This window comes from Sinocyclocheilus rhinocerous, unplaced genomic scaffold (assembly GCF_001515625.1).
Source record: "Sinocyclocheilus rhinocerous isolate Xijiao unplaced genomic scaffold, SAMN03320098_v1.1 scaffold30, whole genome shotgun sequence".
In the NCBI taxonomy this organism is placed as follows: Eukaryota; Metazoa; Chordata; class Actinopteri; order Cypriniformes; family Cyprinidae; genus Sinocyclocheilus; species Sinocyclocheilus rhinocerous.
In genome coordinates, this window is record NW_015657838.1 from 1,938,067 (window position 1) to 1,957,944 (window position 19,878).

General features: G+C 36.4%; 1 protein-coding gene across 1 annotated transcript in view; it reads left to right on the forward strand.

The window, feature by feature from the left end:
* The window catches only part of LOC107721565 (unconventional myosin-XVI-like), a 153,451-nt gene that overhangs the window by 18,434 nt on the left and 115,139 nt on the right, over positions 1-19,878 (forward strand). Inside the window, 7 exon segments of the mRNA XM_016529652.1 lie at positions 1,266-1,390; positions 1,539-1,664; positions 7,129-7,204; positions 11,715-11,865; positions 12,725-12,875; positions 13,878-13,988; positions 17,086-17,151. Coding sequence (XP_016385138.1) covers positions 1,266-1,390; positions 1,539-1,664; positions 7,129-7,204; positions 11,715-11,865; positions 12,725-12,875; positions 13,878-13,988; positions 17,086-17,151 — 806 coding nt within the window.

Below are 19,878 nucleotides of genomic sequence, written 5' to 3' on the forward strand. Positions count from 1 at the left end.
TATATATATATATATATATATATATGTGTGTGTTTTTTTTTTTAAAGAAGTCTTTTATGCTCACCAGGGCTGCATTTATTTGATCAAAAATACAGTAAGATGTAATACTGTGAAATATTATTACGATTTAAAATAACTTTTCTATTTGAATATATTTTAAAATATAATGTGATGCAAAGCTGAGTTTTCAGCATCATTACTTCAGTCTTCAGTGCCACATGATCCTTCAGCAATCATCCTAAAAAATGTTTGCTGCTCATGAAATATTATCAATGTTGATAACATTTATGCTGCTTAATATTTTTATGCATTTTTTTCAGAATTTTTTGAAGTTCAGAAGAAAATAATTTGTGAAATAGAAATATTTTGTAACATTATAAATATCTTTACTGTCACTTTTGATCAATTTAATGCATCCTTGCTTAAAAGTATTAATTTTAATCAATCAATCAATCAATCGACCCCATACTTGTGATCATTAGTGTATTTTCACCTATATTTACCTGTATTTACGTTTTTTATTTCATTTATTTCTGTTTGTTTCAGATTCAAATTGCATACACTGTTTCCAGAGAATCAAAAAATTAAAGAGTTAAAATAAAAATAAAAAATTTAAATTAAATCATTAAATTCTCAAATGCTTCATTAGATGGTAGGACATTTTTGCTCTGTGTTGACTGAAACTGCAGCAGTTCTTTTTCATCTCGTCTTGTGTAGGACACTTTCTGGTATAGATTTTTGTGTGACACCATGTTTCCCATTGCTCACATGTGTAAATAACAAAGCAGTTCTGCCATCTGATAACCACACAGATATATTTCTACTGACTGAACTGCATATACAGTCATACTGTTCAACCGTGTTGTTAACAGTCATCCATTCTGTCAGCTCACATGCCGGATACAGTAAGAGTTACTTTAGCCTGCTAATCAATCGGCGAGATCCAGAGAAACGGACACGCTTCTCTGGGCTGCTGTCACAGAGTTCGTTTATCATTACAGTCAAGACTCTCACTATCTCAGGACGGCCTACTCCACGTCTTCTGCTACTGCTGATCTTATGCTTTGTCTAATAGAGCACTGTTTGACATGTGAAACTGAAGAATATATCCTCCAGTTGACACAAAATTAGGACACCGAGAGAGATCCCATCCCATCTGATCCCATACACTGACGAATAAAAGCTCTGTCATGTGACTTCTGTCCCGAACTCCTGCGTGTCCGTCATCTGCATCTCAGTTCTATACCTGTCTGTGCATTTATTAGGAGTGGACATGAGCTCTATGCACCAGATGAAGACCCAGCGCTCATCCACCATGTTGTCTGACGTGAGGCAGCTGGTCAGCAGCGGGGGCAGTGTCAATCAACAGAATGATGACGGGGTCACGCTGGTGAGAAAATACATGAATCTCAAAATGTGTAACCGTTCTGATCTCTAAATATGACACAGTCTGAGTAATGTGTACAGATGGTGATTTGAATGGGAAGGATTTTGGCCAAATGAAACATCACATGTGAAGTGTTTGTCTGTGTTTGCAGCTACACATCGCCAGTGCCAGTGGTTATAAGGAGGTGGTGTCTGTGCTGCTGGAGAACGGGGCAGACGTCCAGGTGTCTGACAACAACTACTGGACACCCTTACATCTGGCTGCCAAATATGGGCAGGTACATATCATTTCCTGATGGACACTGACTTTTGAAATCACAGTCAAATGTGGACTGAACCAGTGCTTTGCAACTTTAGGCACATGATTGATGGTATTTTCTTCAGGTATTTTAGGAATGTATTTACATGCCAAACCTCTCTCAGTGATAATTTAATTTCATCTGTTATTTTATTTTGTTTTGCACTGCAAATTAATATAATGCATTTGCATGCCAAACTGTCTTTTGCAGTAATTCTTCCTTTAATTAAAGATAAACATAAAATAAATGCAAATTACATTTAATTTGTAGAGCTATACAAATTAATAAACAAATCTATAAATAAACTTAAAAATATTTAAATAAAGTAAAAAGTAAAAAAAAAAAAAAAAAAGATTTACATGCCAAGCTGTCTCTTGCAGTAATTCCGTCTTTAAAGATATAAATAAAATACATATTACATTAATTCATAGTGTCATACGAATAAACGCATGTTTTAATTTATTTTAGTAGAATAAATAAATGCATATTATATTAATTTGATGTGCTATACAAATAAACACATGCATACAATAAAAATAATTACATTTATTTATTTATTGTTTGTTTATTTCTATTGCACTTGGTGTCAAAAAGGTTGCTGACCCCTGGACACAACAAATGTTCTGGCTAATTTGCATGAGTGTAATGTGCTATATTTCCTGTGCTTTTGTGTTTAGCCCTTTTATCAGATTGCTGTTCACGGTCAGTGGAATGTATTGACATTAGAGTTATCGTAGACCAAATACAGTTCATTAATTCACCCTCCCTTCCTGTTTTTGATTAATGCGACTTCAGCATTGCATTGATCTTACCAAATCTCTGCCAGATGCACTCGAGCTTTGAGGATCATATGAAGTACTAATGTGTTTTATATGAGTTGAATAACAGCGCTTGTGCTAGAGGAGATTGATTTCTAGAGGAAAGGACGAACCTGCTGACATGGTCAAATATTTGACAATGTTTCAGGTTGCTGATGAATAGAATTCCTTCTTTCTTCTCCTGTGTTCTTTTTGTCCCTCAGGATACTCTTGCCTACATACACACCATTCTGTTTTCCTTTTTCCTCCCCTCTTTCTTTTGTGAGGTTAAGGTTTTTGTTAGCACATTTGCAGCCCAGTGCATGGTTTAGTTTTTCTCTCCATTTCTTATCCATTTTCTACTAACATGATGCTGGTGCTGGAGCCTCAACTTCAGAGCCCCTAAGGGGACATGGTTATAGAAAAATTAAAAAGAGAGATACGTACGAATCGTTGCTGTTTCCAGTTGGAATTAAAACAAGAGGCAGTAAAACTCCTACAGCTTTTATTCCTTTCCACAAAAAGTATGATTTACAGGGCTAGAGTTTTGATTAGGAAACCCTAATTTCACACAATTCATTGCACAATATTGTATTATGACTTCAAAACAATGTTTACATGCTGCAACATTTGAAAATCAATACTAAATACCCACGTAGAAGGAAGTTAAAATAGCATGATTACTTCAGCGAATGCATTTTTATATAATTTTTGCATTCTTTAACACTATCGGGTGAGTTTAGGATTGGGTTTGGTGTAGGGGGTATTTCCAACACCATAGAACATTAACTTTTGGCGACACTCACCGGACATTTGAATTCTGAACTGCCACAATATGTACCTGAAGCAACGCAGCAATACGTGCCTGTATCAATGTAATAAAAACGTGTCACATATTGAATGATCGTTTAAGTGCCACTCACTGGACATTTCACTTTGAAATTGCCGCAAAACATGCAGTAAGGTACGTAATATCGGTGTTGCAGAAATGTCACCACAAGCATGTATTTCCAATGAGCCTGGGTTGGCATTGAAATGTAATTTTTCCTCCCATGTTTTTTTTTTTTTTTTTACCCCGTCGCCATGTCCATTTAGGGGCTCTGTATGGAACAGTTCTTAAACTAAGTTCTTAAGACACATACACTAGTTTGGGTTATGCAATTTAGATAATTTTATTTATTTATTTATTAAGACATTTTTTCTTTATCAAGTATGTATTAAAATGTGTCAAAAGTAACAGTAAAGACATTTATAATGGTACAAAATATTTCTAATTTAAATAAATGTTGTTCTTTTGAACTTTCCATTCATCAGAAAGTCCTAGGGGGAAAAAAAATAAGATAAATAAATAAAAGCTTTTACAGTTTCCCAAAAAATATTAACAACTATAATAAGCAGTGTTTCTTGAGCAGCAAATCATCTTATGTGACAACGACCACAAAACCAGTCTTAAGTCGCTGGGGTATATTTGTAGCAATAGCCAAAAATACATTGCATGGGTCAAAATTATACATTTTTCTTTTATGTCAAACATCATTAGGATATTAAATAAAGATCATGTTCCATGAAGATATTTTGCAAATGTCCTACTGTAAATATATCAAAACTTAATTTTTGATTAGTAATATGCATTGCTAAGGACTTAATTTGGACAACTTTAAAGGCGATTTTCTCAATATTTAGATTTTTTTTGCACCCTCAGATTCCAGATATTCAAATAGTGGTATTCTCTGCCAAATATTGTCCTATCCTAACAAACCATACATCAATGGAAAGCTTATTTATCCAGCTTTCAGATGATGTATAAATCTCAATTTCGAAAAATTTACATTTAAGAGTCCAGGGTCACATATTAGAATGATTTCTGAAGGGTCATGTGACACTGAAGACTGGAGTAATGATGCTGAAAATTCAGGAATAATATAATTACCAGAATGAATGACATTTTTAATAATATTTTTACAATATTACTTTTTAAAATATTTTTGATCAAATAAACACAGCCTTGTTGAACAAAGATACTTTTTTCTCTCCATAAAACATTAATAAAATATTTTAAACTCTATTGTAAACTGTATCTGTGACATGTTATCTTGGTGGGCAGATTACAGCGGTCAGTTACTGTATCCTCTGACTTTGAAGTCAGTTTTTCAAATCCATTGACTGAGCCCTGGCACCAACGACAGCACCATTTCGGTGGTCAAGGTCTATAGGACCTCTAGAGAATCAAGAGCGAGTGTGAGGCTGTCTTCTACTATATTGCTGACAGTTACAAAAATTACTGTGACTCTGGTAGATATGACATTATAGTTCCTATCTTGATAAAGTATATCATTATGTATTCCCAGGGTACTTTGGAGAGTACAGTGATATTACCAAGGCACTTGTCCAAAAAGAATAGTATTATGTCCAAATACCAAATCTAATTAGTATTTGTTTGTGGAGGGTGGTCTGAGATTGCAAGGAATAGTGTTTGATCTGTAGTCTCTCTCTCTCTCACACACACACACACACACGCGCGCAAATAATAAACACACTTAGAGAGATGTTTTCTCTGCCCACATCTATAATTAATTGCAGCAGGGTAGAATCTCTCTCTCTCTCTCTCTCTCTCTCTCTCACACACACACACACACACACACACACACACACAGACAGACACATTGAGTCAGTCATTAACACTGCAGATGGTTGTGTGACTAAGCAGAACTGCCATGCTGCAATCGCTTCAGTTTGAGCATCATCATACAGTGTTAGCTGGAAACACCGTTATCTGAACAGTACATGCAGTAAACAGTGGAGAGCATTGTAAACGGTGGGAATACACTATTTTTTTTTACTCAGTGGTAAGTAAATATGCGATATTTACCAGCCACTGTGGTGGGTGATTTTTTTTAAACAAAAGCCTTGATTGTTAAAAGGCAGTGCGAGACAGTGACACACTCTTGTCGAAGTAACACCTTTGATTATATTATGAGAAACAGGCAAAATAAAAGCTGGCAAAGCATGTGTCTGATTGACTGTTTGTCTTGATCTTCAAGCTTTTCTGTCCTGCTGCAGAACTTGGGTTCTGCAGCAGGACAATGATCCAAAACACACCAGCACACACCACTGTATGTCTGTAAGCTGAGATACGTATTCAACATTAAACAAATCACACACTTCAGCTTTAACCTTGTAATATTGCCATTTCTAATGAAGTCAGCCATCTGGCAAGTTATTCTGTTGTATTTAGTAGGGATGTAACGATTACCGGTTTGACGATAAATCATGATAAAATTCCCGACGGTTAGTATTACCATTTCATATTTTAATTATCATTAAAACCGTATTAGATTACCGCAATTTGAACACCTCACGATAAATAAATACTGTCCAGCATAAAGCACAGTTTTAAGTAACAGTCTCACGTGCGCACAGCACAGCACAGCACAGCAGAGTAGTTTCGTTTTGAGTGAAAACAGGGCGGAAAAGCTGGGAGGTTTTAAAAGAGTGCTAAGGGAATTATACAAATGAATATATGAATGTATTTATTATATGAATGTTCCTCTGAAGGTTCTGACTGTCTTCAGAAGCGATTCAATGGCATTTTGTTTTCATCTTCGCTCCATGTAATACCTAAAGGAAGTGTTCTTATTTGCAATACTGCTTTGTCCACGGAGTTTACGGGAAACAGCTTTTCCATAAGCGCCACCTGCTGTCAGCGAGTGGATTTGCAGAGACTTATATTAACATTCAGCCTGTGTGCAGTTTCTGTCTGGTCAAAAACGGACCGAATTTGCATGCCCTGCTGTACATTTTGACCGGTTGATGAAAAGCAAGCTTATGTGGATTCTACACATTTAAACAATTCAGATAAGCATTTAGAATTATTTATGGAGCAGATAAAATACATATAATAATGTATTAATCAATTATCATTTTGACTTAACTCTTTTCTTAATTTAAAGGCTGAAATGTGAGGTTTACCTTTTTATGGTGATTATGCAAACAAAAAGTAATTTTATTTGTTGTTTGTTGATTTTTAAATATAAAACGTGAAGTGATTTATGTGTTGGTGCTTTTTGAACATCTCCAGCACATTTGAACAATACTGTGATAATACTGAGAACCGTGATAATTTTGGTCAATATAATCATAAGAAATTTTCATACCGTTACATCCCTACTCCCTAAAGCTGTTTTTGGACACACATACACATACATACTTGCATAATACATCAAAACCATGCCTTCACGTCATGCATGCTATGCACACACAGTCACACAGAGTCCTGCAGCACAACTCTAGTGTGTTGGACTCTGAAATACTGTGATATAGTGCCTGTCTATGTGTTCGTAAAGCAAACAGAGGCACAGTAACAGAATTAAACAGAATTAAAGTAAACAAATGTAGATAAATATAGCTGTATATCTGTGTGCAGGCTGTAGCTAATGAACACAGTGCTGAGGGTGTGAATGTGAGGTTTTGGCAAATGTTTGGCACTGGAGGCAGGAGCAGAACTGATCTGGCAGCTGATGTTGTAGATTTAGACTCAGAGCTGATGGATGCAGACGTCTTTAAGATGTGACCTATAATTTTTAGTATTCTCTTTGAGTTCCTCTCAAGTCATGGAGATGTGTGTGCGTGTGTTTGTGTCCCTACAGAGCCACATTGTGAGCCAGCTGTTGAAGCACAAAGCAGATCCTACTCTCCTGAACTGCAACCAGGACAAGCCCTCAGGTACAAACACTGGTCATGTTTCACCACAAAGTATAAAAAATAAAAATAAAAAATAACTAAAAAAAAAACTTTTTACCTTTTTTTTTTTTTTTTTTTTTTTTTTTTACAGTTTACATGGATTTATTTTAAATGTTACAACAACAACAATAAGAAGAATAAGAATAATACCATTCTTGATGATTATCAGACTTTCATTACAATATAGTTTATTTTTACTGTATTAGTCAAAAATATTGTAGTACAGTGAATGTAAGGCTGTTCAGTAAATACTGTACATTCATTTTACAATCATGATTTTTTTTTTCGATGAGAATTAAGGACAAAATATGCTACAAATGTTACAAATACAAAAAACAATTCTTAATGGTCCTAATATGGGGTGAATTTTCTTTATACAATATGTGATTTATCTATTTTTTACATTATTACAAATTCTCATTGGCCTCAAACTTTTGAATGGTAGTATAAAAGTATACATTTAACATTTTTAATATACTGTTACAGAAAAAATGTATATAAAAGAAAAAAAAAAATGGAAAAAATATATAAATGTTTTGCTTTTAAAAAAAACGGAAACTATTGTAATACTGTAACAAGACAATCTCTGAAGTGCCAGTAAGTACCATGGTGCAGTATTTTATTTTATTTATTTTTTATTTTTTCCTAAGAGTGAAATGTTACTCTTATAAGTCAAGTGCACTAAACGTACACTAGCTGTGTCAAAGCAACATTCTCTCCCTGGCTGAAGCTACGGTCCGAAAATACACTCTCACTTGAAGTGTGATTCTGATTGATTCTTGACGACATGTCATCAATCATCACACATCATGGGTTGTTCTTTTGTGTTAATGTTGCAAGCTGTTCTGTGAAAGAGTTGGTTGGTTAGGCTTGCTTCAGACTGGCTGGCGCTAGGATCTGATTTACGAATATCCTGTCGTCTTGGGCCTTTCTGTTGAATTCGGCTCCTCGTGTTTCAACCATGTTCTTGATTGAATCTTAAATTGTCTGATTCGGTCTGATACCCTACAACAGTGGTTCTCAAACTGGGGTACGCGTATACCCTGGGTGTACGTGAGATGACGGAGCGGGGTACGCGAACAAAATTCTGAGTTTTGGCATTCATTTAAAGGCAGAGTAAGTGATTTCTGGTAGCCAATGTTGATATTTGAAATCACCAAAACAAACACGCCCCTACCCCAAAAGGGTCTTGCCCCTATATGTCACACCCTGACGAAGGCAAAATAGCCGCAACGCGTAGGTGTGCACTTGTCACCTATTCTTAAAACTTATAGCCATGATGAAATAAAGGCTTTTTAAAAAATGTTTGAATAAGATTCGAGTGCCTTGGACTACTATTATTCTTACGGGTCTTGCCCCTATTTTGATAGCTCCGCCCCACATATACGTACGCAACCCAGGCAACGATTATCATCTTTAGCGGTCAAAACTGACTGCATCCACACAAGCAGCGTGCATATAGGATGCCCGCTGAATATGCTGATTTAGCAAATCGCGCTGCTTTTCAATGTATCTTTAAAGTAGATCTTCACCTAATAGCATGAAGAGCAAATATTGACACGGACTGAGATCGATTTTAAACTGTCTTCGATACAGACACACTCTGTATCATTTCCCTGAATATATCAGACATATCAGACATTTCCCTGAATATCCAAACGATGGCAAATGTGCCATTACATTTTTTACAACAGTTCAACAAAAAAGGTAATATTAAGTGAACATTTTACATTTTAAATGTAGCCTACATTTTAAACAGAATATTGTCATGTTTGTTATATTTTGCAACGAAATAATAATAGTTCCAACGAAATCCGTATCATCTGGTGTGAGTCTAAAAGCAAGTGGTGTTTAGTTAGTGAACAAATCTCCGGCTTTGAACGATTCGGAAAGTCAATGATTAATAACGCATTCATAACTACAGCATTTTGCTTCGTTACTGAATGAATGACACGACGCCTGGCTCATTAAGACAGCGACTTGCCGCCACCTATTGGCGGTTTTATTTTTAAATCTACAAGTATCACTTCGATTTGCCATAATTTATTGCTTTATTTATTATATTAATAATACAAGTAATGGAATGTTAAGAATATAACATTAAACATGACATACAATTAATAAGGATAGAAAATATTTGCCTCTATAAAGGTAAAAAAAATGCACCTGTAAATCAATTTAAGGGGGCAAATATTGTCCTTAGAAAAGGTGTAACTGTGGTCTAAGTGGAAGAGAGGGGGGGGGGTACGCAGAAGAATGTTAAATGCCCCAGGGGTACGCCGCTGTAAAAAGTTTGAGAACCACTGCCCTACAATATGAATGGTGAGATGTGTATCAACTATTATCGAAAGACTTAACTATTAATATCAGCCCAGCCCAAGTGGATATTACATCTACCAAATGGCTGCAGAATCTGCTCGCATTCCTTATATTACTGAATACATAGTACATCTCTGTGACTTTCACACAGAATATAGCTGAAACCAAACTTGTCAGGGATGTGTTACACATTTGTGCCCCTGAGTTTAAGTGTGTTAGACTGTTCTTCCTCTCTAGAGCTTCCTGTTGAATGTGAATATTTCATAGCTGGGCAGATTCATTCAGTTCTCTTTCTCTGTTTGCTTCTGTGCTGATGTCTGTGAAACTGCTTCCACTACGTTTGGATGGTTAATATAACAACTGCTGTCACAGCTAATTGAAGCCAAGAGATTTAAAGGGAAATATTGAGAAACAAGATTTTGCTCTTTTCAAAAAAAAAAAAAAAAGATTTGCTGTGTTTTTGTGTCATTAATATATCACTGTCTATGTCACCGCCAAGTAGAATAAGTTTTGATATGTAGACATTTACTCATTCCACATTTTACTGTTTCTGTACATTTAAACATTTGGTAGACCCTTTTATTCAAAGTGATTTTCACTGCATTTAAAGCATATACATTTTTGTCAGTAACCAGTGAATCAAACCCATGATCTTGGCATTGCTAGGGCTGTTATTCCGGAAGCTGTGTTTGCCAGAAATTCATCTTAACAAAATAAAGTGACAATGTTTTGTATTACGGGATGGCATAGTGGTGCCTGTATATTTTACAACTCACAACCATATATATTTTTTAATGATATACCAAGTTACCTGAACTGTAAAAAAAAAAAACATGGCCATTGTCTTATGTAGAATGTCCTTTCACTGTTTTTACACCATAAATTATCTGGTAATTCATAGTATTTCATTCCAAAAACCATCAATTTGACAGTTTTTTTTTTACAGTAAAATTACATGTAATGCAGTGGTTTCACTGTATACAGCAAGGTAACTTACTAATAACCAATTAGCAGGTTTTTAGCATTTAGTAGTATGTTTACGGACCAATCTAAAAATTACTAATATTTTGTACAGTTTATTTTATAAACTACAGTGCAGACTCTACATGCCAAGAGTCATTCTTGCAATTAATCATTTAGAGAGGTCGTTTACATATTGGTACAATAACTTAAACAGCATCTGTAAGTGTCAGAGATAGGATGGAAAATAGTTACGTGAAACTAAATTATAATGGTTTTTACATTTCCCCCCCTAAGGTCCCAGGTTTTTTGCACAAAACAGTCTAACAACATTTTTATGACCATTTTCCAGTCTTTCTCTGACATTAGCAATTAAATGAGCTCTTTTCTTACTGATAAGCCTTTTGGGCTACTATTTAAAAACCCTGTTTGCATGTGAAATGAAATACACCACTGTACATATTTATTAGCAAATAGTATGCCGTTGTTTTGTTTTGAAAAAAATTTAAATAAATCAAGATTCTTAGTCTTAGTATCTTATGCAATTTTGCTTCAAGTATCTTAAGGATGACCTGGGATGAAACGCAGTGCCAAAGTAAATCCTTTCTTCTCACTTAAAGTCTCTTTAGAGAGCAGTGTATATATCTGACTTTCAGAGAGAATGTGTGTGATTGGAGGATCGTTCTCTTGGGTGTCACTTTCCTGCAGTAAGAAAGACAAAAGGCTGGTTCCTATCATGGGGGGACGGGTTATCTTCCTCCCCGACCCCCGATCAGAGCACAGATGGATCAATCTGCAGCAGGGCTCAATGCCCATCTCAGTATGGCCACATCCATGTGAGGAACAGCAGGGGCTGAGCTACAGAGGGAATGAGGGAGTAAATCGATTGGACCCCAGGGAAAATCATGGCTCAAAATGATATTATAAATGCTGTCTTTAGTCACTAATAATATTTAGTAGAGATAGAACTGTTCTTTTTGAGAAGGAATAGCTCAGTCACTGTTCTTCCTTCCTTCATATGTTGAAGATGCTTACTTAAAACAAAACAAAAAAAGATTCTTTGAAACCAAATTCATCTCTAGTTGGTTTGCATCATGATGAAACTGAGCTTTTTCTTTGTTTATTTTTAACCTTCGGCTACAACTGAAAAATCACTTTTGACTTCCAGTAAGATGATTTCTACACTGACCCACTATGACTTTGGTTTTTACAGATTTGGCTGCTACTGAGCAGATTGCAGAAATGCTGATGAGAGCAGAGGAATTCTGGGTACAGAGACAGACAGACCCCTCGGCTCTGCCTCCACAATCAGAAGAGCACTGCACAGAGGCCAACCAGGACAGCAGCCTGCCTGTAAAGAAATTGTATGTACAGTGGTTACAGACAGTGGTTACAGTTTCTGATTCAGAGAATGTGTTGCTAATCCATGGACTTGAACACTCTAGATTTGAGAGAGTTCAGATGTCAGCAGGAAGTGATTAGTGATTAGCAAATTTAGACTGACATTCAGGCTAAAAAAAAACTACTCAGGCTAGTAGGTATATAGTCAAATGATATAATTATATCAGGATTGGAAATTAACAGGGGCTTGAGATAATGCCGCCAGTGACTAAAAATGTCCCAAAATTCAAGATAATTCTCCAGTATGAATAAATATACTGTACATTTTAGCATGTTATAGTTATTCAATATTAAAGTTTTTTTTTCTTTTTACCTAATAATATCAGCAGTGTCACCAAAAGTTCTTTAAATAAAACATTAATAAGCAACAGCAAAACATTGTGCATCTCCGAGAAACACACATTCTGTTTTGTTACTGAATGAATCAGCGTTTTTGAGCAAATCAGTTGAGTAAATGATTCAGTGACCCATTTATCAATTCATTTACTTGCTTCGGTCCTGAATGAATCGGCTATTATGAATGAATCGTTTGAATGAATGATTCAATGATGGTGTTTTTATTTTCATATTTAAAGTACCATTAAATTTTTTAATCATTTAATATTTATATATTCAACATTTTAAAGCTTTCTTATAGTATTATTTAGGCCATTGTAATTGCAGCGTAAATGCATTTATGCCACCTCTGAGCTGCATTAAACGATCTGTGTGAATGCACCTAAATTCCACTTCAGATGCAGATTCTGTGCCACCATGGCAGTGCAAAGATGGATTTTGTTGATATTGATTTCCTTTTTATTTTTTATTTTTTACTTCCTTCAGGGCTGCTATGGCTCTACCCATCTCTAGGAGGGACAGTTTGTTGGAGAAGGAGGCCATGTTCAGGGACTCAGGAGGAGCTCTGACACGGCAGCCTTCACTTGATAACGGGCTGGATGGATCCTATCCCAGTGCTGCAGGAAAACTGGAGCAGGTCAGAGGAGAGTTGTCCTCTAAAGAATGTATACAAAAGTATATAGTGTGCATTTTGGTCATTCATCTGAAACAAAGCATTATACTGTATATCATGCAAGCTTTGTTCCAAAACACAGTGACACGCTTACATGTAGAGTACGCCATGTAAGGCATCATAGGTAGTATTTTAGGTTGGATGCTACCCTGGAAGGCTAGGTTTTATAATATAGCTTAAATATGCACAAGAATCTATAAACTGAACCAATCCTATACATTCACTAGCACAAAGCAATTGCATTCTATACTGATCTTGCACATTCAGAGTGATTTGTCTTGTTCCCAACGGGTAATAGAGAGAAACGAGTAACATCTAATACACTTAAAATCCCGTCTCACCACAGCAGGTTTGGGATTAATGCATTTGAGAAAGTCCTGGCCTGCTATTGGAGAGCAGCAAGTAGAATCAGTCATAGTTTGGAAGTAGAGAGCCTCAGTAATCTATCCCACTGCACACGCTGACCCCACTCACCCTGAGAGTGACCCCTGACCTCTGAAGAAACAGGAAAATGAGTTCCCTTACTCTCAGGCCTGCAGTGCTATGTAAGCTTAAGTGTATGTGTGTATTTTAAGAAGGAGAAAGTAGATTTCACGTCTATTTGATTGATTAGACAACATTTACAATGCATTTACACTACTGTTGAAAAGTTTAGATTTTTATTTTTTATACTGAATACTTGCTGAATACTTTTATTTAGCAAGGGTGAATTAAATTGATCAAACGTGATAGTAAAGACCTTTAGTATGTTACACAATTTTCTATTTCAAATAAATGCAATAAAAATACATTAAATTACATACCTGAATGAATATCTGTAAAAATCCTGATTGGAGCATCACTATAAATAGTGATCTCGGTGATCTTATCAGCAGATACTGCTTCCTGTGATAGATGATCGGTGACCGGCCCCAAAAATCCTGATCGGAGCAGCCTTAATAATAAGGAATGTTTTTTGTGTTCCAGGTGAAACTAATGCCTCCTGCTCCTAATGATGACCTGGCATCCCTCAGTGAGCTCACAGACAGCAGTCTGCTCTACGAGATGCAGAAGCGGTTTGCTAACGACCAGATATATGTACGTAAATACAAAAACACATATACAATCATTGGGCTATAATGAAGCATGCAGTTGGTTAGTGAGATATGTATTAACCATCTCACTTCCTAAAGCCTCAAATCGAGAATAAACACACAGTTAGGAACCCAACCCTCAGTCTAGCCTGTTCAGGAAGAGCCTTTCATTCTCTGTCTTAACTCACTCGGATGGAGCTGATGTCCGGATTCTGGCCTCTATCATACACTCTGTGGTCTTTCACCAAGCCATCCGGTCCAGTGTGCCTTTGACACACACACACATTGCTGCTGGATCTCTTGTCGTGAGGTCTTGGAGAGTGGCCAAGGCCTCTGTTTGTAGCGTGGCCAGAGACTGGTATTTGGATGGCAGCCCTCTAGGTCTCACTGTATTCAGGCCAAAGACTTGAGCCAGCCCTGGGGAGATGAAAAGACATTCTTACATTGACTCGCTGTTAACGGCTGCTGTCGTTACTGCTACTATTACCACAATGGCTGTTGCTACTATAAATCTTGGCTGCTGACATTTATTATATGCCTTGATGCTACTATAATCCTACAGCTGTACTAACTCAATTATTCTTGATTCTATCTCTGCCACCATGGATACTGTCAATGCCATTTCTGCTATTTATATTTAAAGGGTCATATTCTACATTTTAGCATTTTATTATTATTATTTTTTCCACCAAAGTCTATGTACAGTACAATGTTAGCTAAGGTTTCTTGCTCCAAACACTGGTGGTTAAGTTCTATATGACAATTGTCTACTTTCTTCTGACTCCCAGAATTGAACATATTTTGTGAGTAATATCAGTTAATGACGGGCTTACATTTTCATATAAGTGACTAACAATGGCTTGCCTGACTAACGATCTGTTGATTTGAATCGACTCGTAACTCTTAACTATTTATTTGCGTCATCATTCAAACTTTCACAGAAGTCTTCAGTAAATTGAACTTAAGTCCTTTTGACCCACTTTAGTAGGACTTCATGTGATTTCATAATTCTATTGTCATAGAAATTGATAGTGTACTGCCGGATGTACAGACAAGCATTTATAGTTCACTAAAATGTGCTTTTAATGTCATTTCTATTGAAAATCGTGTCATGTATTTAAATATTTGCACATTTGCAATGAATTTTCAAATTTAGAACATTTAAAATACATTAACTTTAAATGCAATATTGAATAACCCTTAACTTAAAATTATAATCGAGTACTTTACATGTGCTTTAGTATGTTATTGTACACTGAAAGAGCAATTCATAGCGTGGACAATTCAGAAAAGCATCCATTCTTGCATGTCTGTTATTCTGTCCTAAAGGAGAGTTGTCTTTTCTTGTGAATCAATGAGAGTACGATTAAAGGAATAAATCCATCTCTATATTCATCTCCCTCCTCACCGTGGATCGTTTGAGCAGGCCTGCGGTCTATGGCTGCACGCGGGCAGTAATGCCTGGCTGTCGACTACACACTGTGCTCGTTCATGACCGGAGCCAAATCTATGCTTAATGGCCGCTGCTATTCCCACACTTTACAATGGGCCGTAATGATGTCTCCCTACTGAGGCCGATATGGAGGGAGAGAGCAGAGATGGGGGCTTTTGTGTTACACTGTAATGGGATCTAATGATGTCTGTCATTATGGCAATGATGGATAGAGATGGTGATGGTTACTAATCGTTTCAAGAGAGATGGAAAGAGTGAGAGATGCCAGACGTGCACTTTATAAGAGGGGATTGATCCATGTTTCCCTCAGCAGATAGGAAGTCCAGTCTGATGATGTTAGTTATTTAGTTCATTCACCTCTAGATATTCTCTAATATGAACTAGTACCTCTAAAGAGTGCTCTCTGATCTCTGATCTCACACAAGACTGAAAGTCTTGTCATAGTAAATGGGTAAAACATGTTCTCTGAGAAAGAGTCCAAGTATGTCCGTATTCATCAGATGTGCTGTGAAAGATTTGTGAAACTGAAACTAAAAGGTTACTGACCTTCAGGCTGTGATTGAGAGAACACTAGTATAACGCAACAGCAACCTAGTCCTCTATTCCCAGGAGGCATTGCTGTCGTCTCAGTGATAACAGGGCTTGTAATAGAGTAATCTGACCAGGAGCAAGAAATAAGGCTGGCGCAGCTGACCCACTTGAGAGATAAATTAGCAGTTGACCTGTACTGATACCCTCAGGACTCATGAGAGCCATTGTACTGCAGCTGCAGGAGGAAATATTATGTGGTGTTTAAGGGTGACATGGTTTTTGTAATGTTGCAAAAGTTTGTATTTCAAACAAACGCTGTTCCTCGTAACTTACTATTTATCAAAGAATCCTGAAAAAAGTGTAATTTGTAAGTGTATAAAAATGTATGAAAAATATGAATTGACAATTATAACTAATGTTTCTCAAGCATCAAATCAGCATATCAGAATGATTTCTGAAGGATCATGTGACACTGAAGACTGGCGTAATGCGGCTGAAACTTCAGATTTGCATCACAGGAATAAATTACATTTTAAATATATATTAAAATAATAAACGGTTGTTTTACATTGTAATAATATTTCACAATATTATTACTGTTTGCTGTATTTATTTATTTACCAAATTAATGAGTATGAGCCCTTTTTTTCCAAGAACATTAAGAAATCTTACCAACCTCAGATTTTTGAATGATAGTGTCACTCATAAAAAAATATGCAGCTGATATAAATATAATTGTGCATATCTAGACTATAAATATAATATAATATAAATATGATATAAATATAATTGACCATATCTATACTAAGTGCCTCAAACAAAACTTTAGTCTTTATCTCTTTATTATCTTTCAAATATTTGATGCCATTAATCTTACAAGTCTAAAAAAACAGTGATTAGTTCATCCTGACAAGTTGTCACTTTATCAACCTGATAAACTCAACAGTAGTTTGAAGTAGAAAGGTGTGCCCTTCAATCCCAAAAGCTGTGTAGCACCAACCAAACACAATTAAATGATTGATTTCAGCCAGTGTTTGTCATTAGACTGTGGGCATGTTGAGGCTAAAACTGGTAAAAATGTAAACCATGTTAACTTTTTTCGTCTTTGTCTTTTCAGACCTACATTGGACACATTCTTCTCCTTATTAACCCTTATAAGGACCTGCCCATCTACTCTAATCTCGTAAGTACAGAGACACACATTCAGTGTTGTTTTTTTATATCAAATACAGGTGCATCTCAATGAATTAGAATGTCGTGGAAAAGTTCATTTATTTCAGTAATTCAACTCAAATTTCTTCAGCAGTATGATTTTGAGTATTCATCTCTCTCTAACTAGAGAACATTTTAAGCTGTTCTCTGGTTCACACTCTGTAAGCACAGCACAGCACTTTCAATTCAAACAGGACTTGATCTCTTGATAAATTATTCATGGCCTTCCTGACAGTGATAGCCTATTCAACATACAGCGCTCACTTCCTGTGCCCTCTTCATCTACCGATAAGATCCCCACTCCTCCTTCCTCTATTTATTTCTGTATCTTCCTTCGGTTTGTTAGAGGTTCTCAAGCTTAGCGTCCGTCCAGCCCGACTGTTGTCCCCCCTGATACAGCTGGCTGACCACAGGAAGGCAGAGTTGATGAGAGCACACTCATCAGGGACACACAGCATGTGCCACCCGCCGCTAAGAAAAATAAAAGATGACAAGATGACCATCTGTCCGCCGTAACGCTTTACTGGCACGTGAAGGGGAGCAGAGGAGTAGACGGAATGCACACACACACACTTTATAAATGATATTCAGTGGGTCCATTGGGGCGTCTGTCCCCTGTCGACCCCTGCATCAGAGACTCATTTCAGGCATGATTTCTCCAGTGTGTCCCCCAGATTGGGGCTCAGAGTCAGAATGACGCATTGAGAGAGAAGGACATGTGCACCGCCATCTGTGATGGCCTCAGATCACCATCATGCTCATGTTACATCACCTGAACCCCTTTATCATAAACTTTAATCCAGGTCTGTATATCAATTTCTGTCCTTCGGTACACAGCCTCCATCTTGTCCCTCCAAACTGTCCAAGTGCCTCTGCTGGGCTAATTTCCTGTCAGTCATAGCGACTGGAGGCTAAAATCCACAATAAAAGTGAAAGATGAAAAACAATCTAACCACAGTAAAGATCTGGGCCTGGTTGCATTAAAAGGCCTTATGCTAAGAAATCCCTTAGTTATAAGGTTAAGGGAGCCCTTAGTGAAACTTGGGTTGCAAGAAAAAAAACCTAAGGGTCAACTTAAGGAAACTTAAGGCTGCCATTAAGTATTCCCCTTAATTATTTAAGTGTTCCCTTAAGTGTTGCTACAAAGTCCTTAGTAACCATTTCACCTTAATACATTTATTTATTTACCAAACAAGCTCCCTTAAGTCATCTTAAACTCAGTATCTGCAGGATTTTTAAACTCAAATGTATGACTTAAGACATTTTTTAAGACGTGCACAAATAAAATATCATATGAGCGCAGTAGGGCAATGACTATGACTTGGGTTGAAAAAAAACCTAAGGGTCAACTTAAGGAAACTTAAGGCTGCCATTAAGTATTCCCCTTAATTATTTAAGTGTTCCCTTAAGTGTTGCTACAAAGTCCTTAGTAACCATTTCACCTTAATACATTTATTTATTTACCAAACAAGCTCCCTTAAGTCATCTTAAACTCAGTATCTGCAGGATTTTTAAACTCAAATGTATGACTTAAGACATTTTTTAAGACGTGCACAAATAAAATATCATATGAGCGCAGTAGGGCAATGACTATGGTAACATATTAAACTGTAAAATAACTGTAAAAAGCATGACTTACAGGTTTTCACAAAACAAAAAGTTTTAAGTAAATGGACGAGTTGTATCAATTATGATATCAATTTAAACACTTATTATTAATCAATTATTACATTAAATAACTATATAAATATAATTTGTCTTAATTGTTTAGATTTTATAATGCATTATCTTGTCGGTCCACCTGTTCACATTTACAACTCTGCGTGTTTGCAGCGTCAAAACATTTTTTCACATTTGGTAAATTTTCCGTCATTGGTCAGCAGGAGGCGCTTTCACTGCAGAAACAAAGCGGTTTCCTCCGTAACGACTGTACACAAAGCAGCGCAGAAACGGGCAGCACTCATGTTTATTTAATGTTTGTCTGTGTTTTAGTTGGTTAGGTTTGTATTTCATTATGTTCTGTTTATTGTCATAGATGTGTTTATTGTGAGATGTAGTAACTATAGTAACTGCGGCGCCCATTGCCGTATGTTGCCAGAAACTACCGTGAAGCGCTTAGTATAAACACTTAGGTAAGGGTGACAGTTAAAGGGTTAGTTCACCCCAAAATGAAATTCTGTCATTAATTACTCACCCTCATGTCGTTCCAAACCCGTAAGACATTCGTTCATCTTCGGAACACAAATTAAGATATTTTTTACCAGTCCATGTGACATCAGTGGCTCAACGTCAGTTTTGCAAAGCTACGAGAATACTTTTTGAGTGCAAAGAAAAGGTCTTACGAAGGTCTTACAGGTTTGGAACGACATGAGGGTGAGTAATTAATGACAGAGTTTTCATTTTTGGGTGAACTATCCCTTTAAGACGTTTGTTGCAACTCTCCTAAAGAAATCCCTTACCTCAGGGATTTTTTCCCCCTCAGGGATAACCCTAAGTCAAATTATTTAAGGACTTTCATGCAACCGGGCCCTGTTTGTTTGTGTATATGTTTGTTTGTTTGTTTGTTTTGTTTTGTTTTGTTTTGTTTTGTTTTGTTTTGTTTTGTTTTGTTTTGTTTTTTGTTTTTTGTTTTTTGTTTTTTGTTTTTTGTTTTTCTTGGTTTTGTGTTTGTTTGATTTTTGTGTATGTGTGCGTGCGT